Here is a 25,316-nt window from a genome sequence, read left to right as displayed (position 1 = left end):
AAACAAACCCTGATCAAACACAATCCGGTTTGTATGTAGCAAATCAGGATGGCTACCCAGCATCCAGTGCAAGCTGTCCTATAGGTCAGGGTTTTTCAACCTATGGGTCATGACCCTAAGTTGTTTCAAAGGGTCACATAAGCAGCTCTGGTCCTGCGGGTCTGGGCGGGTTTGCCTCCCTGCTCCAGGCATTGCGCCCTTCAGCATCACAGTGCCATCAGGTTTGGTCCCACTGCCCCTCCATCATGACAGGTGGCTGGCTGGGCCAAATTTGAGTGAGTGGCACCACCAGCCCATGCTCCAGGCTGCAATGCCACTCGCAAATTTGGTCCAGCCGGCTCCCCATCAGGCGTGGGGCCAATCCTGAATGATGCTGCAACCCCAGAGGTCACAACACCTAGAGCAGGGAGCTGAGTCCAGCCTGCCCCACAGGACAGGAATGACCGCTGCACCGCTCTGCAAACCTCCCCCAGAGCATTCGTTACCCCTGAGGGTAGGGCCCAACCCCACTCCCAGGGCCTATTTACAGGGCTGTGACAGGCCATCAACATACACAAATCACTCCTGAGGCCAGAAAGGTTGAAAACCTCAGCTACAGGTTAGCAATGAAGAGACTGAGGCAATTGCATGATTACCCTATTTATTAGAGAGATCCTTTCCAAAATAAAGGAAGGGGGAGGAGGGGACGCAGAATGAGGAGGCTGTTGCATACAAGTCTTATTAGTTCCTGTCAGCAGTGGTTGTACATTTTATACAGAAATTCCACAGCTCTGGGTTCAAAGGTACAGCTCTCCCCTCGACAAAAAAAAGCTCAGAGATTGTCAAAGTATTGTTGGACTCAAAAGTTCTAATAGAACCCGCTTCAATAGTTAAGGACATACAACGTTTCATAAATTACGAAGTAAAACATGAGAGAAGATTGACCTCAATGCAATTTAACAACAAAAAAAGGGTTTGCCTCGGTCAGAGTTTAATGCGAGTTAACTCACTGCAAGTTAAGTTGAGTTGAGTTGAGTTAGCCGACACGTCTGTGAAGGCGACTGTGGGTATGTCACAGGTGGGTCAGGACACAAATGTGTGGACTGGCCATATATTTACAAACGTATTAGCCAACTTGAGTTAATGGCCAATCAACTCGAGCTACAAACCCAAGTCTCAACAAAACCAGCAGTCTCTCTCTATGGGAGTCAGGAATGAGCACAGGCTAGGACTGTAGGAAACGTCACCAACAGGTGAGAGAGAGGACTCTGCTATTAACAAGAGTATTGCCTTTTGAGCTAAGTTCATGATTCCAAGAGAACATTGCATCTAAATTGTCTCACAAAATGCCTTCGTTTTAATACAGTACAATAGTTCAAACAGTATCCACTTTCTGAGCAATAGCAGCCATCAGAGAGACAAGACAAACGAGGGTGCAATCTCACGCTGAAAGTATTTACAAAATTCTTTACACTAAAAAGGGAAACAATATTTTTAGGAACCATTCCCCGGGGGTTTCGGGTAAGGCAATTAATTCACTAGACATTATAAATAGTTTGCTTGCCTCTGTGTTTACATCAAAGACGACATTATGCTTTATCGCACAGCCGAAGAACAATTAGCATCAATATACATTTCTCTGAGAAAAAAGACTTCCAAAAAAGCGTTCAGGACTTAAACTGAAACAAAAAAAGAGAAACATGACAATATCCATGGATTCTCATCATTTTTTTCAGAGAAGCACTCCCCACGCCCTCCCACAAACCCCCCCTACTTACATACATTCTTTACACGGAGCATACATACAAAATGACCTAATATGAACATCAGCTATATTATACTTGGTCTAATGTAGACTTCAAACAAATCAGACATGATCCAGTAAGTCTGAGCTCTCTCATTTGCCTTTCCATTTAAAAACGTGGGCAATGATGGTGGGTGGGAGTGTGAAGAAAAGATACCCCGGCTGGGTTTAGCTGCTCAGGGAAGGCTCTTTGCTAGAAGGAAAGGCTGGAACGTGTTTCAAGAGTCAACTGGCTGACGATGACAGGGACAAGTACAGAGCTTGTGCCGTCTCTAATGCTGCCATCAAGGATCACAGTCATGCCAGCTTCAGTGCTGAGATTAAATCTTTTTGCGGTTTCACAAAGTGCGATTTCGACACTCACCCAGATGATCCTGGCGGGGGCGTGACAGCAGGATACCTGCAGTGACTGACTGCTACCAGCAGTAAAGGATACAGCTATGGATCCCAGACACCTAGCAGAGCCTGGGGCTTTTGGGGCTTCCAGGAGTCTCTCCGGAGCACCAGTCTCTGCAGTTGGTTCATTTTCAGTGACCGAGCGCACATTGGGAGTCTGCTCCGGAGAAGCTGTTACTCCTGTTCCCTCGGGAGAGTTCCCAAATGAACACAGAACACACTGGAGCGCAGTGGTGCGCCTGCTGAATCATTCAAACTGAGGCTTCTCCCGCCCAGGAGCTGCTCGAGAAAGGCTCAGACTTGGGTTGGAACACCCAGCAAGTAACAGCCCAGAGGCCACCTTGGCAGTCAACATTTTGCATTTCTTCACTGAAGTGGGGTCTTAACTATACCCCCGTCTGCATTCGCATCCTGTAGCCTGGCACGAGACACTCCCCTGGGAATCCCCGACACCGGCGCTCACAACTAGCCTTAGCAGAAGCAATGGCCACACACTTGGAGCAGGTGAGTAGCAGGCTGCAGGGATGATGGTGGGACACTAATGACATGAAGCTACTTGGAAGCCTAGGGTCTCACTGGATCGTCCCACTAACACTGCAGTGGAAAAGGAACAAGCTGCCTCCTTTCAAAGATGCAAGTAGACTAGAGCTTGAAACAGGCGATAGCTCATAAGCCAACTGTCCACTATAGTGAAGCTAACAATGAAAATCCTGGTAGATGGCAAAGCCTCACCATAGATCTAGGGCAGAATCAACCAGCCGAATCTAGTGATGCAACCCCTCTCCTCCCCGTCATCCCTAGAGAACGGACAGTAGCAGACCGCTATCCCCAGTCCAGCTCTGGAAGTGGGGAGCTCTCTCATACCACCTACTGTATGAGTAAGCCTTGCAAAAACTATGCTGAAGTCCAGGAGGCAGGAAATAAGACTCCAACTGATGGTAGAGAAGCTTGTTTGGAGCCCAAGGGTATGTCTACACTGCAATTAAACCCCCATGGCTGGCCTGTGCCAGCTGACTCGGGCTTGTGAGGCTAATTGCAGTGTAGACGTTCAGGCTTCGGCTGAGGCCCAGGCTCTAGGACCCTGTGAGGTGGGATGGTCCCAGAGCTTGGACTGCAGCCCAAGCAGGAACATCTATACCGCAGTGAAACAGCTCCTTAGCCCGAGCCAGCTGGCACAGGCCAACCGCAGGCGTCTAAATGCAGTGTAGACATACCCGACGGGTCCCTTCCTCCAGCCACGTGCCTCTCCCATAATGGAAATGGGAGTTTAAGCCTTTCCTTCTAATGGACAAGACAACACAGCACAATGCTTTGGGGGGGATGGGACTGCAGGTGAACAACATGGTTTATTTCTGACCAACTCCCTCTGCAGTGCGGCTCCGGGGAAGGGTTTTTTGGTAATGCCCAGAGTAGCTGTATCTTTAGAAGACGTTCAGAGTCAATAATAGACCCTAAAATACTTGCTTGCTGCAAAGGGTTGAAAACAAGAGATTTACACAGATGCTGCTGCCCTAGAACGTCAGAGTGGAAAACACTCTGGCAGCAAGGAATACTTTTGGAATGGAGGAAGCAAGATCAGTTTTCCAACCTCACAGAACAGGGCTCTCAGCTTCAGCCTCTAATGTGGGAGCAGACCAAGGAAATGCCACAGCTGCAAACCGCATCACCAAAGATGCTTTGTCTTTGCTGCAGAGATACTGACTGGAGTAGGTGTATTGGATAAACAGATCAGAGATCTTCCAAATGGTTGAAAGTAATAAAATCCTGCTCTTTATTCTTGGGCAATCAGAAGTGCCAAACTTCAGCATCTTCTTCTAAAGGCATAGGGCTAAGGATTTGATCACCAGGAAGGCAGCATCTTCCTTTCAGAGCCCTGCAATGCTGGTCAGAGATGGGCCTAGCTCATCTTCGTCACTCCCCACAAAGCCTAGGTTACTCCATGTTGAAATCAAGGGCTTGGTTGTCACAGGGCTGAGCATCAGCAGCTCCCACTGGCTTCCTTTGGACTTGGAGCTGCTCAGTGCTTCTGAAAAGTCACGCTGTACGTTTAGCTGTGTTCTGAAATCTTCTGCCTTTAGCACTCAGCAGTAGCGGAGTCTACGCATTGTTCACCTCCCTAGCTCCTTCGCCCAGCCTCCTCTTTGGAGAGGAGACTGCCAAGTGGGCCTGGGCTGAGCCCTACATACCACCAAATGCCCAAATGATGGTAGCTATACCTGTGTGTAAGGAGAGAAGGGGCTATGTAGGATTCTGAGGAAGCTTTTAGGAACCTGCCAGAGTTCTGTAGCAGATTCGCCACCTGACTCATGGATGTAATGGCAGCATCTTTGTTTTCACAGCTGTTAAGGAGAGAAGAGGGGTTCTTTTAAACCCACAGGAGTTCCAAAGAAAGGATATTCTAGACCAATACAGGTGAAGCTCAAACAGCGTAACAGCTCCTATAAAGCCCAGCACACATTGGGAGTGCAAGTCTTCAGCCTCTGCAGGGCAGGGATTGAAAATTCAGGCTCCGAGTATTTAAAGAGAAAGCCATCAGCTGAAGATCCTCAGAACAGTGGCAGCTCCTAGGGAAAAAGCTTCGACACTCCCACCGACCCAACCTGCCTCCCCAATATGTCCTGAGTGCTGCCAGGACAGACCGTGGTACCAGTTCCTCAGTGCTTGGCCTGTAGACTGGGGCTGTCCTCTCACTGCTACTGCACAGGGAAGCTTGAGAACAGAGGTTTGAAGAATGTAACAGCATTAAAAAGTGATCTTTACCCCCCCCACTTTACACTAGAGTCCGAGGAGGACAGAGACACGCCCAAGTCCTCTCTGCGCGCAAGACTTTCTAATTCATGGGAAAGGAGATGTGATCGCTAGAGAAGTCAGGACCTACAGCTGCAGTATCCTACAATCACAAGGAGGAACTTGAAGTCAACACCAGGTCACTGCTTTGTGCCATTTCATGGTTAAGTGAAGCCAAATCTTATCTGGTCTAAAGACCGTAGCCTGCAAAAAGATACCTCTGGAGCACAGAGCAGCGCTATCCACCTCAGAGACTCAGGGGCCACATCATACAGCTGGTCTCCCCTGGCTGTGCGTCAATAACATGTGTGTCACGTGCCCAATACAGACTCTTCCAGCTGGGCTTCTGACTTCCTTCAATATGGGGGAAGGGTGGCGTGTCGGTTTCAGCTATGAAGGGATACACGTGAACCTCTGACACCCTCACTCGCTTAAGCATCAGATAGAGTCATGAACATGCTGCTGCTAAGTGACTTCAATAGCCTGCAATGCCCAGCTGCAGTCACACAATTCTCCTCCTTCCATGCCCCATGGCCGCGGCAGCAGTCTTCCAGAATATCAGTCTGCCAGCAAATCAGAGCAGATCTCCAGCCCACCACTGAGCAGCACAGTTCATGGTGAAGGCAGAGCCCCACATCTCCAACGCCCAGACGAGAGCCAGGCCAAGAAGCCATGTCATTACAGCCAGGGGTGTTTTTGCTTCTCCCATATAGATCAACAAGTTAATTGTAGAGGTCACTAGAAATTTCTAAATTCAGCTCAAGTGGCATGTCTAACTTGGACTGCTTTAATACAGGAGTGATTCTCGTCACATCACTGGCCTCGAATACATTGCATTTACATAGCACCTTTCATCTGAGGGTCCAAGTGCTTTGACAAAGGTGGGTATTACCCGCAATCACACATGTGGAAACCGAGGCACAGAGTGGCTAAGTGACTTGCCCAAGGTCACACGGAGTCTGGACTCCTGACTCCCAGTCCTGTTGTCTGGGGGTTAGACCACATTGCCTCCTCATCAGTGAAGCTAGGACTGGACCTGCCCGCCTCAGACCCCCTCCCCCCCGTGAAGATTTGTTCTCTATCTCCTGTGAGGTTTCACACTCTTGATGAAGCACATACATAGAATAGGACAACCAAAGAAAGTGCAGTAAACTAAATGTTTAAAAAAAAAGCACATTTGTGCAGTGTCTGTGCAACGATAAAAGAAATAAATACATGATTAAAAATGAAAAAGGTTCACAGTATCCCACACGGGTAGGTAGCTGCAGTGGTGCCTGTTTGGGAACAGTCACTACCCAGGCCTCGTAACAGCCCGCTTTATGCGGGCGCTCTGGGTGGGAGGTTCTTTGCTGTCCGTGTCTCGGGTAGGTATAAATACACGTTTAGAGAACGTTTCGCTCCGGCCTGAAACGCAGTGCCCAGATCCAGCAGTGCAGCAAGCTCTTCCCCATCCCATCTGTGTCAACGAAAGGGAACACCTCAACCTGCAGAGGGAACCGCTGCTCTCTGGGTCTTCAGTGTCTGCATAGAGATTACTGGAAGAGGCAAGGAGGAGGGGTTAGCAGGTGAGCGTCACACTTTGCTAGGTCCTCTATACATGCTCACTCTGTGCCCTCAGGTAACAGGACAATTTAGATCTGAGGTCTGATTGTACTAGAAACGATTCAACAGAACCACCAGGAGCGTCGTCAAGGTGAACCCGGTTTCTGGCTACACAGCAGCTCTTGCCTGCTGCCAAAGAGCCGATCTAAGATGCAGCAGGACGATCCCAGCCATGCAAGTGCCACCCGCTGCAGAAGCCAAGCCAAGGCCCGGAGCCCCGAACCTCATGCTGGCACTGCAGCCCACATTCAGAGCTCGCCCCTCTGGGTGCCCATCAGAGCTTTCTTGAACACTTACTGTATCGCTCTCCTCATCGGAGACAGAGTGGACTTGAGTGCTATAGTGGAGGGGGGAGTAAACCCAACTCCTCTCGTCTGTAGGCTGCCAGAGAGGCCAGAGACAGTGCAAGAAGAGCAGCGGCAGAGCAGGGAGTGAGGGAGAGAAGAGGAGAAAATAGAGAGAGCAGGAAAATACAGTAAGAACAGCTGTACACCCGAAGGAAGAGAACTGATCTTACAACGAGACTTCAGCAAAGGAGCCTTCCTCATCCTCAATACGTACCTGAGCCCCTAACAACGGCTGGGAGAGCCGCTAGCGGCGCTGCTAAAATGGACATCTTTGTTCAGCTGCAGGGCAGAGGGCAACACTTTCCTCTTCCATGGCACCTTCCATGTGAGCATCTCAAACAGCTTTCAAGGCATTAATTAAGCCTCAAAGCTCCTGCAAGGCCAGCCCCAATGACAGATGGGGAACCGAGGCACAAAAAGCTAAGTGACTTGCCTAAGTCCCACAGCAGGTCAGTGGCAGAGCTGGATTTAGACCCCAGATCTCTGGACTCCCAATGCTGCATTTTACCCACAAGACCATTCCTTCCCCTACACCTTCAGCTGCAGTCGCATCTGCATATGTTGGATGTTACTGTCACTTTCAAGTTAAGGGAGCTTTTATGGCAAAACCGGCAATATTTGTATCCCCCTTGTGCTGACGTGCCAAGCAAGGCGGTGGAAGTGCAGGGTTAGATCATGGTGGACCATGAAGAGGAGCTGGTTAGTCATCAATTGGAAACAGCAGGGAAATGGAGAACAGGGACTGGGGATGACAAGGAGGCAACACAGAACTGGATTGTTTTGGGGAAGGATCCAGGGACTTAGCTACCCCAGAACCGCATTAATGCCACAGAAATGTGCTTCTGCTTCCAGATGAGCAGGGAGAGACTTGCCCTCGAATGCAAGGCAAGGCACAGTTCAAGGGGGAGCCCCTTTCATCGCCAGTCAGTCTGGTTTCCCGCAGTGGTGTCTGAAGGCATGAGGTAAAGGAAGCAGGGTTGGCACTGAGTCTACGACGTACAGCTACAACCAGCCAGTCGAGCTTTGGAGCACTGGGGGGGGGGGGGGGGGAGGGGAGGTCTGCTACACTGAACTCCACGGATAATGGCAGGTTCCGCCAACACGGAGCCGCTGGGAGGGGGCACCAGAATCCAGAGCTGAAGCTTGAAGTGCTGTGCTAGAGCCCGTGGAGCCCCTTCCCACTGCGCAGAGCCCACCCTGCTCCCGATCCTTCATTCCCCATTACTGCTCTGGTGGAGTGAGCCCTGAACTCCACCACCCACCTTCCACGCCTTTCGTGAGCACCAGAAGCAGGTGTCTAACGACAGCTGCTATAGAAGTGGGTCTGTGCTGTGTGGTGACAGAGAGGAGAAGCATTCAGAGTGTGGGCTCGAGTTAACCCCCTCAGCGCTGGGACTTCTTACTACAGTAAATGGGAGTAGAACGGGTGCGAGGGAGAAGAGATTAACGATTCTCTCTCAACTCTCTCTGGCTCCCCCCCATCTCACCAGGGCCAGTCTGCACATTGCTCGTCACCTACATCCGGTCTGCTTAGTGCCCACGGCAGAGGAGGGGCTGGGAATACCACCACCCATTAAACAGTCCCTCTGGACAGACGCCTTGGAAGGGGAACAATTATCCCAAGTTTATAAATGGGGAAACGGTGAAGTGATTCTACCATGGTCACAGCCCGCTGAAGGCAGGGAAGGCACTTCACCCTAGGCTGGAGTCCCCAGCAGTTTCCCTCTTAGAGCCTCTAAGCTATAGAAACTGGTCAGTGCATTAGACACCTGGAAATCAGCCAGTGTCCTAAGGGCCAAAGGGCCGTGTTGGTAGCTGGATTTTATCCTCAGCTTCATACCAGCCGAGTGATGTCTTCCTGGAATCCAGCTTTGGCGTTCTAGCCTACATGGCTACCAGGAGGACTCGGCCCAGCATGACACGTAAATAGGGGGCCATGTTAAGTTAATGGCAGATGTTGCCAAACATGCTGGCACAAAGGGTAATGATAAAGCACTTGGCTAAATTCAGTCAATTTCATAACTGGCCTAGAAAAAGGGGGACAGGAAGGAGGGAGACTCTCAAACAGCTCCACTAGCAGGGGTTCATGGGATATCTTTGGAAAGAGGTTGTAGAGGGTAACTCCTCACTAATCAGGGGCTTGCTGGCCATGCAGGCTGTATCTACACCTCACAAAACAGAACTGGACCCTGGGACATCCAGGAGAGAGGGAACCGCTCGGCCTTTGCTTGACCCCAGTGTTTCAAAGCTGCAGGCTGGCTCCCTTGTGTGCTAGCGTGTTCACTTACAGTCCCAGAGGAAAACGAGGCGGCTCGGAGTCTGCGCTGGCAGGGAGAGTAAATCCAGTACCTCCCATCTGTGAACTGGATGGCACCAGGGCAAGTGAGGTGAGAAAGGAAACAGAGGAGAAAGGATGAAGTGAAAGCAACCAAGGGGCTGGGCATCTCCAGGTCGGACAGGATTAGCTGGCAGGGGAGCCATGCGGGGAACAGCCGAGCCCCATGCCCAGCCACGCTGCTCTGCGCCTCTAGTCCCCTGCAGCGAGTAGGGAGACCAAGTGCATCCCCACCCCCCGTTGTTGCTGCTTTAAGCACTGGAAAGCAGATCTCCCGCAAAGGGGAGTTTATGCTCCCTTGCGACTCAGTGACTTCTCCTCTGGTCCAAGCATCCCTTCAGATTACCCCCAGAATGCAGCTAGCTATTGGAGAGGGCAGCCAGTCCTAACCTGCATCATGCTCGGCTGCTCGCTCGAGCTGCCGCTTAAGCCGTTTTCCTAGGTGAAAGCCAGCGGGGACTAAAACTCGGTGCACTTCCCTTCACCTCAGTAGCTCGGAGACACACAGCACAGCACGCTACACACGGCAACGCAAAGCCAGAGGGCTCAGATGAGATATGAAATGCTGATGATGGGTTACAAGGTTTGTGCACACAGCTAGGCACAGCACACCAACCCATCCGTCCCAACAGGCTTGTCTATGGCCAGCTGGCACTTCCCAATGAGAAGGGCAGTTACCAGAAGGCAGCTCACACTCAGCTGCCATCCACAGGCAAATAAAGAGCAGCAAATGTTAGGGAAAGCTGTTTGCATTTTGAATCACATGCAGAAAAAACCAAAACAGACAAGCTTTTAAAACTGAGCCAATTCCTCCTGCAGCTCCCTGGAGCTGTCCAAATTACTCAGCAATGAATGAGCAATTCTGCAGTGGAGTCACATGAGCACAAGGAAAGCCACGTGATGCACGAATGCTCTAGGATACGCGGTGCTTGAGGTACCCACTTTAGGGTGATCTCGGTTTCTATGGAAGTGCCAAATTGCAGGACACGGCTCCTCCCTGCTGTAACTCCACTGCAGCCAAAACTAGCATCAATGCAAGGCTGAAGGTGTCAGCAGGCAGTGTGCCTCCACCTCCCCTTGTTGGCCTTTGGTAGTTCAGAGAGGAGATACACGTTGCTAGAAGTCTCCTCTCTCTCAAGTCTCCAGCAGGTGCTCAGACATTGCGAGAGCTGATGGAGGGATACAGCTCAGAGATACTCCGCACTCTGCTGCCAACCCGGCAACCACCTCACTTACTCCCTGCCTCAGTACTAGATTTCCACTGCACCATCTAACGCATCTGCCTGCAGGGAAAGGAAAAACCAGAGTTCATCACAGACCTCTGAGGTCAGCCAGCACAGTAACTTCCTGTCCTGTCTCCAGGAGGCTGCGAGGAAAGAATAGGATCTGAAGCCTCATCTTTTCAGGGAGAGAAATAATGAATTCTGCTCTGTGGGGAGGAAAGAGAACTCGCAGGGTAACTGTACGCTCAATGCAATAGATTCCCAGATATGGAGAGCTGGCTTGGTTAAGCCCATCAGAGACTTGTGCATGTTGGTAGCAAAGTCGCTCATGTGGTGGACTGGCATGTCTACAATGTGCATTGTACTAGAAGGCATATCTATCTCCTGTGCCTGAGCACATGCTATATTTGAGTTAGCGAAGGGTGAAACTGAAGTTACTGTGATTTAACCAATGAGTGCCCAGGCAACTGACAGCCACGTGTTTCAGATCCACAGGACATGCATTACCCAGGTTAGACTATTTTCCTTCATCCGCTGCTTTGGTACCTCATATCTAGCTACAACGCTGCTTGAACACACTTTACGGGTGTAAGATGGATTAAGCAGATAGAATATCTTACAAAGTATATGTCTGCGACTGGCACATCGTCTTCATCTGAAGCCTGGCTGGCTGGCTCCGAGGCCTGGCTGGCTGTTTCCACTTCGATTGTAGCGGTGGCTGTTGCAATGGCACAGGCTGAAGAGGCCGCCTCCCTGGGTAAGAAGCAAAGAACATGAGGCCAGCTTCCTTTACCAAAAAAGGATGGAGCTAATCTGATTTACTACAGGGGAGCTGAAGGGGTCAGGAGACTGCAAATCTGGACACCGGCACGACTCCCCAGCGCTAAGGTGCAGATCAATGTGGGGTTAGAAGCAGAATCACTCAGCACCCTGCGTGAGGCACCTACGCTTTTGGAAGTTTGGTACCCAGAGCAAATCCGTTCTCATGCATCTCAAAGCTGAGATGGAGACATCAGCCCCTTCCAGGCCCAGGAGTGCCATAGGCTGGCCAGCACCTGGAGGAGCTGCGCTGAAGTAGGAATTAGCATTTCTTCATGGCCAGTGCCAACAGCGACTCCTGTGTTTTCCACATTGACACTTGCCCTCTGTCGTCCTCCTCAGGAGCTATGATCTCAACGTCACATTTGCTTTCCAGCTCTACGGTTATCTGCTGGAGTTCCTCTTCAACCCGAACCTCCTCGTGAGACCTGCAAAGCCAAAGATACACAAGCCTATCTGCTCTGTTTAACATGGTCTCTTCCACCCCCAGTTCTCAGGTTCTCCAATACCAGGGCACCGCAAGTCGGCTTTAGGCAGAAAAGCAATAGCCTCACATACTGTAGCAGTCCTAGACTGGATGTGGCAAATGGCAGCTTTGTGCACCAGACGTGGCCAGCACGCCACCCACGGGCAGTTGTAGCTGTGTTACACGTGTAGCTGTGTTGCACAGCACATTAGCTCTTGCCGTCAGAATCGCCTAGTGTCTGGTCCTTGGGACAACCGTTTCTGACAGCCTGACTTCTCAGCCCAGAGGGTCAATCCCTTCCAAGTTCTGTGGCCGGGGAGGAGAGAACGGGGGCAGCAGGATTAGCTGGAGCCGGCCAGCTGACATCAGGAGACCCTGCTTCATCTCAGGATGGCTAGCAGCAGGAAGCTGCCTGCTGTAGGTGAGGAAAGCAGAGGAAGGTGGGATGGAGGGAGGAGCTGCACAGCTGACTCACGCTGCATTATCAACACGCCAGGTGTGCTGAAGCTCCTTGCCCACTTCTGCATTTCCTGCCATGCAAAGATGTGCACAGGTACTAAAGGTGAATGACGTAGTCCAGACTAGATTATACACCTGTAACCCTAGGGAGAGCTGTGTGTCTGTGGATTGTCTGCCTCTTCATATGGTATGGTACCGTTGCCCCTTTTCAAACCAAGGGGCTAGTCACAGTGTGGGGTGATGGGGACATTCCAGTTGGGAACAGCAATTGGCAATAGAAAACTGCAGCAAAGAAACACCTGACTTTCTTTACCGAGAATATATAAAGTCCTGTGTCTCTGAACACAGAAGGAATCAAATACCAGGAAACAGTTTCTTTTGCACACAGCACCAACACCACTCTCTTCAGCCTGCACCTCTGGCCTGAATCCCTCTCCCCAAGTTTCTTCCAGGGTCAGACATGGTACTTTCAACTGCTCCTTCCTGCTGTCTGTGTTTCTCTGGTCCCCAGTGTTCTGCTTTCCCCTGCCCCACAAAACATCAGCAACAAACCTCCTGGGCGGTTCACACACTCTGTCCTAGGTAGGGGCTTATCCTTACAGATCTGTTAACTGAAGGATGCATTCACACCTATCAATCTCAATAAGGTTTTAACTCAACCCATAATGAGGTTTCACCCAGCTCATAATAATATTCAAGTGACTGCCTATTTTAGAGAAGCTTAGGCCTGGTCTACACATAGCTACACCAGTCAGGGGTGTGGAGAAAAAAAAAAATCAACTAAACCAAGCAAACGTCGCCTCCCCACACACAGCCATGAGCACTGAAGCTATGCCAACCTCATTCCGGTGTAAATACAGCTAGGTCAATGGAAGATATAGCTACCATCACTTGGGGAGGAGGAGGTCCTACCACGATGGAAAAGCCCCTTTTGCTGTTGTAGGCTGCATCTACACTACGGATTTATGCTGGCATAGCTCTGCTGCTATGGTCCCTGCAGAACAGACATGGCCTTAGAGTAGATTATTCGTTCGATGGTCTTCGTGGGAGGGGTCAATGTTTGCCAAGTGAAGGACACAATCAGCTGGGGAAGAAAGTTATTTACACAGTCCTGGATTTGTAAGAGATACCTGAAGATATCGCCACTCCCCCCGTTTGCTCACTCGACAGTGCTTGTGCAAAGCACAGTGCCTGGAGAAGGGCTAGTCAGGGAGGGGACACTGCCTAGCCAGCAGGGGAGCTCTCCTACAGATCTACGGGACTCAGCTTGGGAGCTCTGCTGTTTCTTGTAGTGATGGCTCTTTAAAAATCCCAGAGGGATTCTCCAGCTACAGCACACACAGAACCTCAACAAACTGGGTACGGCCCCTGTCGTCTTCTGAGCATGTATCAATACATTTGTACTTGCAGCACTTTCAGAGGATCTCAAAGGGCTCTCCACACAGACATTAAGCCTCAGCCCCTGTATGAATAATGTATAGGGGCATACGTCCCACTGAGGCACGGGCCCACATTTTCAAAAGAGTTTCCCACCAGGTTGCCAGTTTTCAGATGCCAAGTCATTCGACATCTCAAGTATGATTTTCAGAAGGGTCGAGTACCCGACAGCTCCCCCTTACTTCAGCTGTGGGTGTGGGTCCACAGCCCTGGGCCACTAGCAAGACCAAGACAAGATTGCAAGTGGGACTGGACATTTATATAGATAACAAAAACGTCCAGAGCTGTTCGAATGAATGACAACAAACTTGGGGAGGGGCTGAGAAAACCTTGTGCTCTGGACCAAGCCAATCTGGTTGCTGTCAGCGAAAGAACACTGGGTTGGATGGACCTGGGGTCTGATCCAGGCTGGCACTTCCTATGGAGCATTGGGCACCCAAAACCTGAAGGCTCCAGGATCAGAGGCAGTATTTGGAAATGTTGGCCTTTGGACTTGCTCAAGGGATCACAGCAAGTTTGGGGCAGAGCTGGCAACAGAACTCAGAGGAGTCCTGACTCCGACTCCTCTGCTCCAGCATGCAGACACTGCTGCCAGTGTTATCGGTGTGAGAATATTCTGGAATAATGTAGGATATTAGCGTCCAAAGAAAGATCTTAGAATAAAGGTATCCTCTGAGGAACAGGGGAATTCTGCCCACTTTGCCAGCAGCTCCCCGCCACACCCCACTGGAAGAGCAGAGGGCTGAACTCCCAGAAATGCTGAGAGTGAGCACCGCTCCCAGTGTACATCGGTGGGAGCTGGGGGTGCTCAGTATCTCTTGAAAACCAGACAGCATCTAGCACCACTGTACGGAGACAACAGATTGCACGCAAGAGGGATATGCCTGCCTTTCAGTGACTAGGGCACCAGACCAGGATCAATCATAGACTATCAGGGTTGGAAGGGACCTCAGGAGGTCATCTAGTCCAACCCCCTGCTCAAAGCAGGACCAATCCCCAACTAAATCATCCCACCCAGGGCTTTGTCAAGCCAGGGCTTAAAAACCTCCAATGAAGGAGATTCCACCACCTCCCTAGGTAACCCATTCCAGTGCTTCACCACCCTCCTAGTGAAAAAGTTTTTCCTCATATCGAACCTAAACCTCCCGCACTGCAACTTGAGACCATTACTTCTTGTTCTGTCATCTGGTACCACTGAGAACAGTCTAGATCCATCCTCTTTGGAACCCCCTTTCAGGTAGTTGAAAGCAGCTATCAAATCCTCTCTCATTCTTCTCTTCTGCAGACTAAACAATCCCAGTTCCCTCTGCCTGTCCTCATAAATCATGTGCTCCAGTCCCCTAATCATTTTTGTTGCCCTCCACTGGACTCTTTCCAATTTTTCCGCATCCTTCTTGTAGTGTGGGGCCCAAAACTGGACACAGTACTCCAGATGAGGCCTCACCAATGCCGAATAGAGGGCAATGATCATGTCCCTCGATCTGCTGGCAATGCCCCTACTTATACAGCCCAAAATGCCGTTAGCCTTCTTGGCAACAAGGGCACACTGTTGACTCATACCCAGCTTCCCGTCCACTGAAACCCCTAGGTCCTTTTTTGCAGAACTGCTGCCTAGCCACTCAGTCCCTAGTCTTTGCAGTTCACGGGATTCTTCCGTCCTAAGTGCAGGACTCTGCACTTGTCCTTGTTGAACCTCATCAGATTTCTTTTGGCCCAATCCTCTAATTTGTCTAGGTCCCTCTGTATCCTATCCCTACCTTCCAGTGTATCTACCACTCCTCCCAGTTTAGTGTCATCTGCAAACTTGCTGAGGGTGCAATCCATGCCATCCTCCAGATCATTAATGAAGATATTGAACAAAACTGGCCCCAGGACCTACCTTTGGGGCACTCTGCTTGATACCAGCTGCCAACTAGACATGGAGCCATTGATCACTACCCGTTGAGCCTGATGATCTAGCCAGCTTTCTATCCACCTGGGCAGCTCTGCCACTAACTTCAGGGTGACCTTGGGCAGTCTATTTACCTTCTGGGGCCTCAATTTCCCCATCTGTAAGATAGGGGTAATGATACTGACCTCCCTTGTAAAGTGCTATGAGATCTACTGATGAGAACTGCTAGATAAGAGCTGGGGACTATTATTTAAGATCACAGAGGGAGAAATTAACTCGTCTCTGCAGAAGGGGCCCAGCACAAAGTCTATGCACCACTGAAATCCCACTTTAGCTCTCAAAATAGGGCTGAAGTGGTGTACAGGCCTTGGTACTGTGGTTGCTTTTACTCAGCCCAGTCAGTTGAGGGGGATTTCTGGACATGTTTCTAGAGAACGAAAGGACGTCTTACCTGCCATCCTGCCCTGAGGAGTGTGTGCGCCTCCTGCGGAGACAAACCAAAAACCAAGTTTATCTGAGTGGGGGATTTAAAAAAAAAAAAAAAAAAAAAAAAAGCCTTCCCTGAAGGGGCTGTTCTACTTGACAGAAATAATTAATCCCGAAAGCACATTCCTCACTCCCGGGAGCGGTTTAATTAAACTCCATGGCAGAGCACAGCGCACTCTGCTGATGTGTAGGGCAGAGACGAACCCCAGTCAGCTCTAGGATAACCAGATTGAGAACACCATCCTTACCTGTACCTGGACTGCTCAGAGGTCTCCGAGGGAGACCGCTCAGGAACAGAGAGCGACGTTGAAGAGAGCGTCGTTGCTATGGAGGCTGTGGTTGCTTCTTCGAAGGAAGGGGGAGTGCAGGGTAGCAGGTCTGGCCTTCCTGCTATGCCCAAGACCAAGAGCAGAAAGATGACAGGAAAAAACAGGCTGAAGGAGTTAAATACAAGCAACACTGGCCTGTCTCCAGCCAGCTGCTGAAGCCATGTCAGTCTGCTGCACCACCACTGGGATCCACACCCCACAGGCAGTGGGCAGTCTGAAAGGCTGTGCACCTGCGGAGGTGTTTGGGGGTGGTCATCAAAGTGACTGACAGCGCTGACTTGAGCTAGGTGAGGGCTCAGCACAGCCCTACCACGGAGCTTCACTCCCAACTCCACCGGTACGGAGCCTCCTGGCTGAAACCTGTCACTGCAATACGGGCCCAGGACCACGGAAAGCTTCCTCGCTCGTACCCAGCTGGCTTTGGGCTCAGCCTGTCAGATCAATACCCCCGTATGCTCAGATGATGAACGGAGCCCTCAGTGGTTCACCCAACTATGCTGTAAAGATGTAACATTTATGGGCCCGGCTGGCCACTGCCTTTTACCATTCAGAACTGATAAAGGTAGCACAGATGTACGTGACGCAAGGCTGTGGAAAATCAGACCCAGCTTTCTCCTGTACAGCAGTACCTGAGCACCAATGGAATTGGGTTCCACGTCCCCATGTAGCCCCAGTTCTCTTCTCACTAACAGCGAGATAGTCAACAAGGCAACAGTGTTTCCATGGTGTCTGGACTGTCCGTCATCACTGCGAGTGCCAACGGACAGTGGGCACCTTGCAGCAGTGACGTCAATTACCGTTTTTACACAGAACCCCTAAGGTGCTGACTCTCTCCAGAAGTGGAGGGAAGGGACTCCACCCTCTTCAGAGCCACTGGCGCTGCTTAGCCATATACTAGTTCCTAATACTATGCCAAAGCAACATTCTCTTACCTTCCCCCCTGTCCTGGTTAAGTTTAGCACCTGCAAAGCACAGCAAGAAATGGAATGAAGAGCTGTTGATCCAGGGAAACGCATATTTGGTGCACAGTGGGGGAAACTGAACGAGTACAGGGGAGGATGCTAAGGAACAGCTACACACCTAGGGGGAGAGAATAGCCACAGGGCAGCCAAAACCACCACAACCGTTACCTTCGTCGTCCAACGTGGGGTAACTCCTGGCGGCTCGGAGATCATACTGGGCTTCATCCCTCTCCGAGGGGATCTGGCTAGCTGAAAATGCAGCTGTTGGGCCAGGCATCTTGACAGCTAACAAGGCACTACGTCCTTTCTTAGATGGAGACGATTTCAGAGCTGCAGCCAGAAGAGTTAAGGAGATGAGACCACAAGCCACACTCACTGACTGGACACTAGAGAAACCATCCCGCCCCTTGGATGAACATCCTCACAACACAGCAACAGAAGGACTAGCTGTGGGCTGTTGATACCGTTTGCCTAAAGAGCTTCCAGCTCTGAATCAGGCACGTCAGTTAGGAAGTTTGGTCAGCTCCAAACTGCAGGGAGCTCCAGCTTCCTGGCCATTGCAATCTCCTAGCTTAGGCCAGGCCTGCTGTGGGGAGAGCCCAGTTTCCCCACATAGTTAGCTCACATAAGGAAAGTTGACAAGAGAAATAAGAGTTCCTATTGGCAAGCATTTGCCAATCATGCCCTCTCACGGATGTCTTGAGGCATGGCATTCTCGGATTCCTACACACCTGCTTTAAGAACTCTATATACCAGGGGTTCTCAAACTGGGGGTCACAAGGTTATTACATGGGGGGGTTGCAAGCTGTCAGCCGCCACCCCAAACCCCCCTTTGCCTCCAGCATTTATAATGGTGTTAAATATATAAAATAAGAGTTTTCAATTTATAAGGGGGGGGAAGGGGTCTCATTCAGAGGCTTGCTACGTGAAAGGGGTCACCAGTACAAAAGTTTGAGAACCACTGCTATATACTGACACAAGGGCACCAAGAGAACTGTGCAACAGTGGTTATACATACAGGTGTCAGGAGAACTCAAAACTCTCATGCAAAAGGAGTGGGAGCAGGGAGATCGGAAACAGCAGGGCTACTTTAGTACGACAGAGCATTCAGTCAAGGTCTTCCCTCCTAGCAGGGTCAGGGGACATGGGGGCGGGTGGGGAGGAGAAGGCTGCCTGCCTATCCCAAAGGGAGGTGGTCCCAGCGGGTGCCCCAGGATAGCGAGGCTGCAGACACTTACAGGAATTCTTTCGGAACACTGTGTTGGTCATGAATTTGAAGAATCTCTCTGCATAGAAGCTGGGTCTGTGCACTGAGACCGTGTCCTAGAAACAGGAGAGGTGATCAACATTATGCTTAAAATCTCTCTCCTTATCAGCAGTGCCCAGCGAGTCGTCTATTCCACTGCCAGCATCGTAAGCAGCTCACTTCAGGCAAGCTTTTCCATCTTAACCCTATAAATATGCTTGCAGCATGGCCTTTGATTTGACTGCATTTTGATGAGGTTCTCAGTGTATTACGCTGGGCTGGTGAGTCTGCTGCTTAGAGGGTACCTAGATTTTTGGAGGAAGCAAATGGCCTGATTTCATACAAGAGAGTCCCCCGGCTTTGTTTGTTGACGTTCAAAGCACACTTGGATACAGTGGAATTGGACATGGTCACCAACATTCAGCAATACAGCATCACTGCATTTTAGTTGTACTGTGCGTTTCATTTTGTGTACTAAAGCGGAAACTGGCTCTGACAGCTTTGATGTTCTCTTCTGCTTCCGTAACCATTGGCTTCTGTAAATGAGGCAAAGGCATTTTATAGAAGTACGATGTGCGTTTCTGAAGAGCAAGTCATCTCCCACCTGAAGTCAATTTTGTAGCAGCACAACTTGCTGCTGTGGAACACATTAGAATGCCAGAGGAAAACAAGTAGAAAGTGACTCCTCGTTAGTAGATAATCCACCCAGGTGGAACTACAAAACACATCACCCAGTGCTCTGTGCCAGTACAAAGGTCCCTAGGACAATAGAAAGACAGAGGACCGAAACTTGAGGTATGACAGCTAAACAGTTGAGGAAGTGGGCCGAGCTAAGGGAACCTGAATGGAAGTACCACTCCACTGCCCCAAGGGTATAGGTGTGAAAAATTCCTCCTTTCCATTGGATTTAAGCTGTACCCGCTGAGAGACTACAAACAGCAAGGTAAATGGCACCAAACTGCATACAAGAAAGCAATGTCCGTACCCCTGCAGACCACGGCTTGCTGACAGCATTTCTCACCCAGGGCTGTGTGTGTTGAATACTCACCCCATCATGGACAAGGGCCTTCCAAGTGTGTTCTAGCTTCTTGATGAACCTAATTTTGAGAGAGAGAGTGTTGGACACAGGTTTGCCCTCCTCGCCCTGGCCAGACCACCTTTCACAGCAGAGGACAGGGAGCTGCTAATATTCCTTCCCGTTCTCAGAGCACAGCTTTCCTCTCTCCAAGGCAGCTGCGTTGATGCCTCTGAAGCAGAGATTTCTAGGTCTCAGCAGCTGGAAGGTCAAGACTCCCTGGAAACACTGGAGGTGGGAGGGGCACAAGAACTACTCCCCTACACATGGTACCACCCCTCCAGAAAGGGGAGACTTTTCTTTAAGAAAAGCAGATTCACCACCACTGGCTGAGATAAGAGCTTCAAGATAAAACCCCACAGCTTTCAACTATGCAGTGATCAATGTGAGACAGATTGGGATACTTTCTCTCGGAGACGGTCGTCTCAAAGGCAGGCTTTCATCTCTCTCCATACTCAGGAGTCCGAGAATGCTCAAGCCCCCTTACCTGTAGGACTGAAGGATATCTATTATTCCGACGTGCAGCAGGAGGCGCTCTCCTTTGCCATTCACGGCTGGGATTCCTCCCATTCTGAAGAAAAGAAAACATTGTCACACCAACTCAGAGATGCCCTAGGTTACTTGTGCTGTATGTCAGAGTGGAAAAACAAATATCCACATTATCAGGGGGGGACGGGGACAATCTTGTGGTTAATCACGTTGACTCTGGTGCAACAGCTTTCATTAGAAGATACAGTACCTGTGGAGTCATGCATTTTTCTGTCTGACTGGAAGGTGGTGTTCTAGGAGTCAACCTTGGTACAGCACTTGACCATACACAGTGCTAAGGTTTATTATGAATCAGAGGACTGCTCTCTCCTACCTGGGCCAGACACCCCAGGGTCCTGTCAGCAGGACATGGGTTCATACTAAGAAGCTAGACGTAAAGAACCAGCCGCAGTGCCACACGTGAAATGCACCCTTCAGATACACTAAGCTAGCAGCTTTCTGCCGGTCGCTAGTGGCAACCTAGGAGGACTTTAAGACGCCTGTGGTACTTCAAGGAGGCATCCGGGCAAACATCCCCTTCTCCCAAAAATATACGTTTGACATTTAAGACTGGGTGTTAGCGCCCACCACACACCAGCTGCTCCCTACAGCAGTGGTTAGGTAAGTCTTAGGCGTGCCCTTCGCAGGCAAAATGCTTTGAGAACCCTAGGGCATAACGCCCCCTTTTATTGTAAGGGCCAGACTGCTCACGAGTACAGATGGACAAGCCCTGGATCAGGCAGTGGGAGTTGTGTGCATATACAAGCAGAAGCTTGGCCCAAGTCTTTAAGCACAAGTTTGTTTTCAAACCGCCGCCCACCCCCGCCCATTAATACCCATCTTGAATTTGCAGCGCAGTTAGTATCAGCACTTGGTAAGTCGACATGCGGACATCAGGCTGTCCACTGGAATTAAGAGTTATTTGAGAGAATGGAAACTCCCAAGTGTTTCCTGGCTCTTTAACTGTACAGAATCCTAACTGTTCAAAACGGAGCAGCTGGTCTCTCAGAGCACAGATGCCAGCAGACAAACAGAGCAACCCCACCACGTTAGTGAGCCCAATCCACCGAGCCATAAAACCAAAATGCTGCAAGAGCCGCACACGGCAGAGTGCAGCAAGCACTGGGCAAGTTCCACCTGTGCACTTCCAAGCTTCCCCGTCAAACCCCAACATGCCCAGGCCTGGATCTCTGCTGAGCATGCCACATCCTCAAACCACGCTGGCCTGCTAGGATTCCACAGGGACCAAGTGACAGACTTACGATCCAAGCAGAAACTGAACTGTAATCTCCACGGGCTAGGCTAGTGTGTAGCCCCACTGCATCACCACACTCCTGAGCGAAGCCTGCCCCCATCTCTCCGCCCAAGACCAGTGCCAGGCCTACAGGCTGGTATAGAACCCAGTTACCTACCGGATGAGGTGCAATTCATGGTCACGACCATTGTAAATAACTAAATGGGAACTGGTAAGTGTTTCAGAATGACCATGACCACATTTCACAACAAACTACTCCATGCTACAATACATCAGTGGCTGCGCTCCATTTTCCTTAGGGTAGATGGGCCATGCAGCTAGTTCAAGCCAATGGCACAGGGTGGCAACCTTTAGAGAGTTACTACTTTGGCTTTTTGCTTCCACCCACTCCCATTACAGCAGTGCAAGAGAACCAGGTTTTCACCTACGTGTCATCTGTATCTATGGACTCCCCCCGGGCAGCCCCACCCTGGATGGACTCCATGGCTGTGGAGTAAAGTGCCTTCTGCCCAACAGGACGCTTCTCATCAGACGTGCTCTGGGCTCCCTCAGTTTGCCGCTCCCGTTCTTGCTGGTCTATGTTATGCACCCCGAGTAGCAGGCTGTAGTCCATGATTTTAAAGCTTTCCAACACCTATAGGTTAGTATCAAGTTCAAGAACAAATCAGACAAAAAGTCAGTCAGTCCAGTAAGTTCTCACATGCTACTTCAAAGGCAGACCCAAAAGCATGGGACAGTCCATCTGGTTACACAGAACTCATGCCAACAACTCCTAGGCAGCAGCGTGAGAGAGCGTCAGAGTTAATCAGCCTTTGTTTCAACACAACATACTTTGGGCTTGGTCTAACGGATCTCAGACACCCTTGCCATTGGTCTTTTAGGTGGGTTGTGGGATGGCAGAGTTCACAAGGGGCCATCATCTGCTGCACACTGTACAGTAGAAGCTCGCTCACGAATTCACCCCAGTTCTGGATGACTGAATTGTGTGAACTGGAGAATCAGTGAACAAATGTGATAGGAAGAACCAAGAACACCGCAGCACACGGCAAGCTGTGTCCCGAGTGTCATTTGGTTTTATGACATTTTGTAGGACACTAATAAATGTTCTCGGAAACTAGCAGAGTACTATGAGCCCGAACTACTGCACTCTGCTTTTGGGTGAGCTGAGAACTGGGGTGGAGACAGCTGGCTTTGGGGCTTACAGATTAATGAGCTAACAAAAGCAGGGGACAGTCCATCTTGGTTACAGCTGCCTGAGAGCTAGAGAGCTACACAGTTAGGCAGTCCAGCTTTCTAGGTTTACCTTGCCCTTACCAAGCAGTCTCGCTGCAGCGTTTTCACCAGTGCACTGAAGGTGTCTGTGTCCAGCATTAGGCCTTCTGGCATGTCCTGCATGAAGTCCAGGTCCTTGAAAGTGGGGCTGGATTTCTCCTTCTCCTTCTTGGATGCCCGGCGTTTGTAGGTCGAACCTTTCAGGTCAAATTTGAGGTGCATTTTCACCACCCGGGGCAGGATATTGTTCATCACCACCACCCGAATGTTCTTGCCTCCCGACTGAACGCAGTACAGTCCATAGAACTTTGGCAGCAAGGTCCGTGGGTTCTGGTTCAGGTTCTGCAGTGGGGCAAGGAAGGCAGAAAGGGAAGGTTAGAAAGAGCCATTGTGAAAAACAACTGCGTTGTTCAGTGCAGAACTCAAGATCAGATTGGCTTTGGGAAGGGTTTGCAGACTAGCATTTGCACATCCAGAATTTATTTTTACCTTGACAGCTTTGCACGAGAAAGATCCCAAAGAAACTCCAACTAACCATTTGAATGGCTCCACCTAGGACCTGGCTTTACAAACTGGAAAGATTGTTCTGCCTTGATTTGCCTATAGAAAATAAGATTTTGCACCTCTCTCTGGGCAAATAGCCAAGTTTGGGAACTCCCAAACAGATTTCCCCACAAACTGCAGCTAAAGAAAGGGAAACCTAACCAACCCCCCCCCCAAACTAGTTAGTGGTAATTTAAAGTTTTAAAATATCAAATATCCTCATCCAATTGGAGATCTTACAACTATGAACTGTTCCCTAGCTCAGAACAAACCAGTGGCATAACATGTATTACAACATCTCTATGAAGCCTCTCCAGCAGGAAATACGATCATCTCAGCTTACCTTTAATAGAAAGAGTCAAATTTATAAAACAGTCTGCCAGAGAGATCAGTTAAGCCACCCCACTGTCAGGCCCATTTTAGGCAATCATGTTATTAGGAATGATATCACAACCCCGGTTTGCTTGTTCAGCGCTGGGAGGCTTTTAAAAGGAAACAAAAAGAGCTATGCATGCTATATGAGAGAAGAGATGAACCTGCCAGATTTCAAAACAAAGAAAAGCAGAAGCACAGCAAGCGTATGAAAATTTAATGCCTTTCATCTCATCTTTCCTCACTAGACCCAGGAGAGAGGTTTTTTTCTGAGCGTGTCAGTCGATACAGTGCCGTACAAAGCCACCACTGCCAGCCAGCAGCTGAAAGCAGAACTCCACTTTCCAGAGAGTTAGAGCAACTCAGCACCAACCGCCCTGGTGTCTTGTCTGTCTCAGGTCATTTTACAACTCAGATGAGTTTCAGATAGCAGCAGGGAGACCCTCATAGCAATTAGCACAGTGTAACTTTACAAAATAGCAAACAGCACAAGCGCTTTACAACAGGGCGAGAAGTCATGTTTGAGCCTGTATAATTATTTTTATTGTCCAACCATCTAAAGTTCCTGGGACAAGAAGAGTCTAATTACTACTTTCGTTTGAGATGTCCTAATCCTAGGAGCCCTGCCTAGCATGCTGCACATGCTCAGACAGAGTAAAATTTTCAAAAGCTCTTAAGTGATTTTGCTGCTTAAATCCCATTTTCGAAAGTGAGCCATTGACTTTCAGTTACACTCTGGAGCCTTGGTGCCTGAAGTGCTTCTGAATAATAATTCCTAGCCCTTATCTAGCTTTTCTTCAGTAACTCTCAAAGCACTTTACAAAGGGAAGTAAGTATCATCACACCCATTTTACAGATGGGGAAACTGAGGCACTGGGAGCAGAAATGGCTTGGCCAAGGTCACCCAGCAGGCCAGTGGGATAGCCAGAAATAGAATTCAGGTCTCCCCAGTCCCAGTGCAGTGCTCTGAGTGAGGCAGGGATCCTGAGGAATATAGCTCATCAGGTATTTAAAGACTAGTACGATGCACACATACAAGGGGCAGAGTGAAGGTCGTGTGGGTAACCTTAGCTCTGGCATTTCCATAGCACAGTGCTTCCCCTTTGCAGGCTTCGGGTTCTCTGAATGCAGTTTTTTATCAGGAATTGGGCCTTAAGATGCAGCTGTGTAGGAGGAGATGCTTCCTGCCACTGGGGGGGGGACCCACCTTCCCTGGTACAGTGGGCTCCTGTTCTGGTTCTCTTGTTTCTCCTCCTGGCAAGTCTCTGCTGAGCCCCAGTGCACGGCCATGCTAACCCACCATGCTGCTGCGCTGTAGAGCAACCCACAGTCTGGTGTCGGTTAGAAAATGCCAGGCTGCAGCCACGGGCTGATACAGGCAAAGGCTTCAGCTGACAGACTGGTACCAGGGCCTGTCCATGGCAGGGATCCACTACAATAGAACAGCCCGTTGCTAAGCAGATCTCTATTAAGCAGCACACACACAGGGGAAGTTCAGGAAATTGTAGGGATGGGTACTCCCGAAACAAACATGCTTGGGAGTTGCATAAAAGCAGGGCAATAACGCACCCACTCTGCCTTCACAAACCTAGGAGCATCTGATAGGAGACAAAGGGGAGGAGAAAGTTTCATCCCTTATGGCCTCCACCAGTTAAGGCATGATAATCTGCTATCCTGGGACACAACAGCAGTAAAGCAGGAGG

At 50.0% G+C, this 25,316-nt stretch overlaps 1 protein-coding gene across 2 annotated transcripts in view; it reads right to left on the bottom strand.

Moving 5' to 3' along the window:
* Positions 1 to 623: 623 nt before the first annotated feature.
* PIP5K1C (phosphatidylinositol-4-phosphate 5-kinase type 1 gamma) overlaps positions 624 to 25,316 on the bottom strand; it is a 70,385-nt gene continuing 45,692 nt past the window's right edge. The window contains exons 7-18 of one of the 2 annotated variants that reach the window (XM_054013279.1): positions 22,741 to 23,040; positions 21,855 to 22,060; positions 20,131 to 20,214; positions 19,617 to 19,665; positions 18,561 to 18,645; positions 17,491 to 17,652; positions 16,280 to 16,418; positions 15,997 to 16,029; positions 11,612 to 11,720; positions 11,094 to 11,222; positions 6,866 to 6,949; positions 624 to 6,501 (exon numbers count right to left, since the gene is read on the bottom strand). In XM_054013279.1, coding sequence (XP_053869254.1) covers positions 6,499 to 6,501; positions 6,866 to 6,949; positions 11,094 to 11,222; positions 11,612 to 11,720; positions 15,997 to 16,029; positions 16,280 to 16,418; positions 17,491 to 17,652; positions 18,561 to 18,645; positions 19,617 to 19,665; positions 20,131 to 20,214; positions 21,855 to 22,060; positions 22,741 to 23,040 — 1,383 coding nt within the window. In that variant the 3' untranslated portion in view covers positions 624 to 6,498. Of the gene's footprint in view, positions 6,502 to 6,865; positions 6,950 to 11,093; positions 11,721 to 15,996; positions 16,030 to 16,279; positions 16,419 to 17,292; positions 17,323 to 17,490; positions 17,653 to 18,560; positions 18,646 to 19,616; positions 19,666 to 20,130; positions 20,215 to 21,854; positions 22,061 to 22,740; positions 23,041 to 25,316 lie in introns of those variants that run through there. The other variant, XM_054013278.1, reaches the window with a different exon arrangement.

This window comes from Malaclemys terrapin, chromosome 24 (genome assembly GCF_027887155.1).
Source record: "Malaclemys terrapin pileata isolate rMalTer1 chromosome 24, rMalTer1.hap1, whole genome shotgun sequence".
Lineage (NCBI taxonomy): Eukaryota > Metazoa > Chordata > Testudines > Emydidae > Malaclemys > Malaclemys terrapin.
Note: the sequence above shows the minus strand (reverse complement) of the source record. Positions and strands in the feature narration are given on the sequence as shown.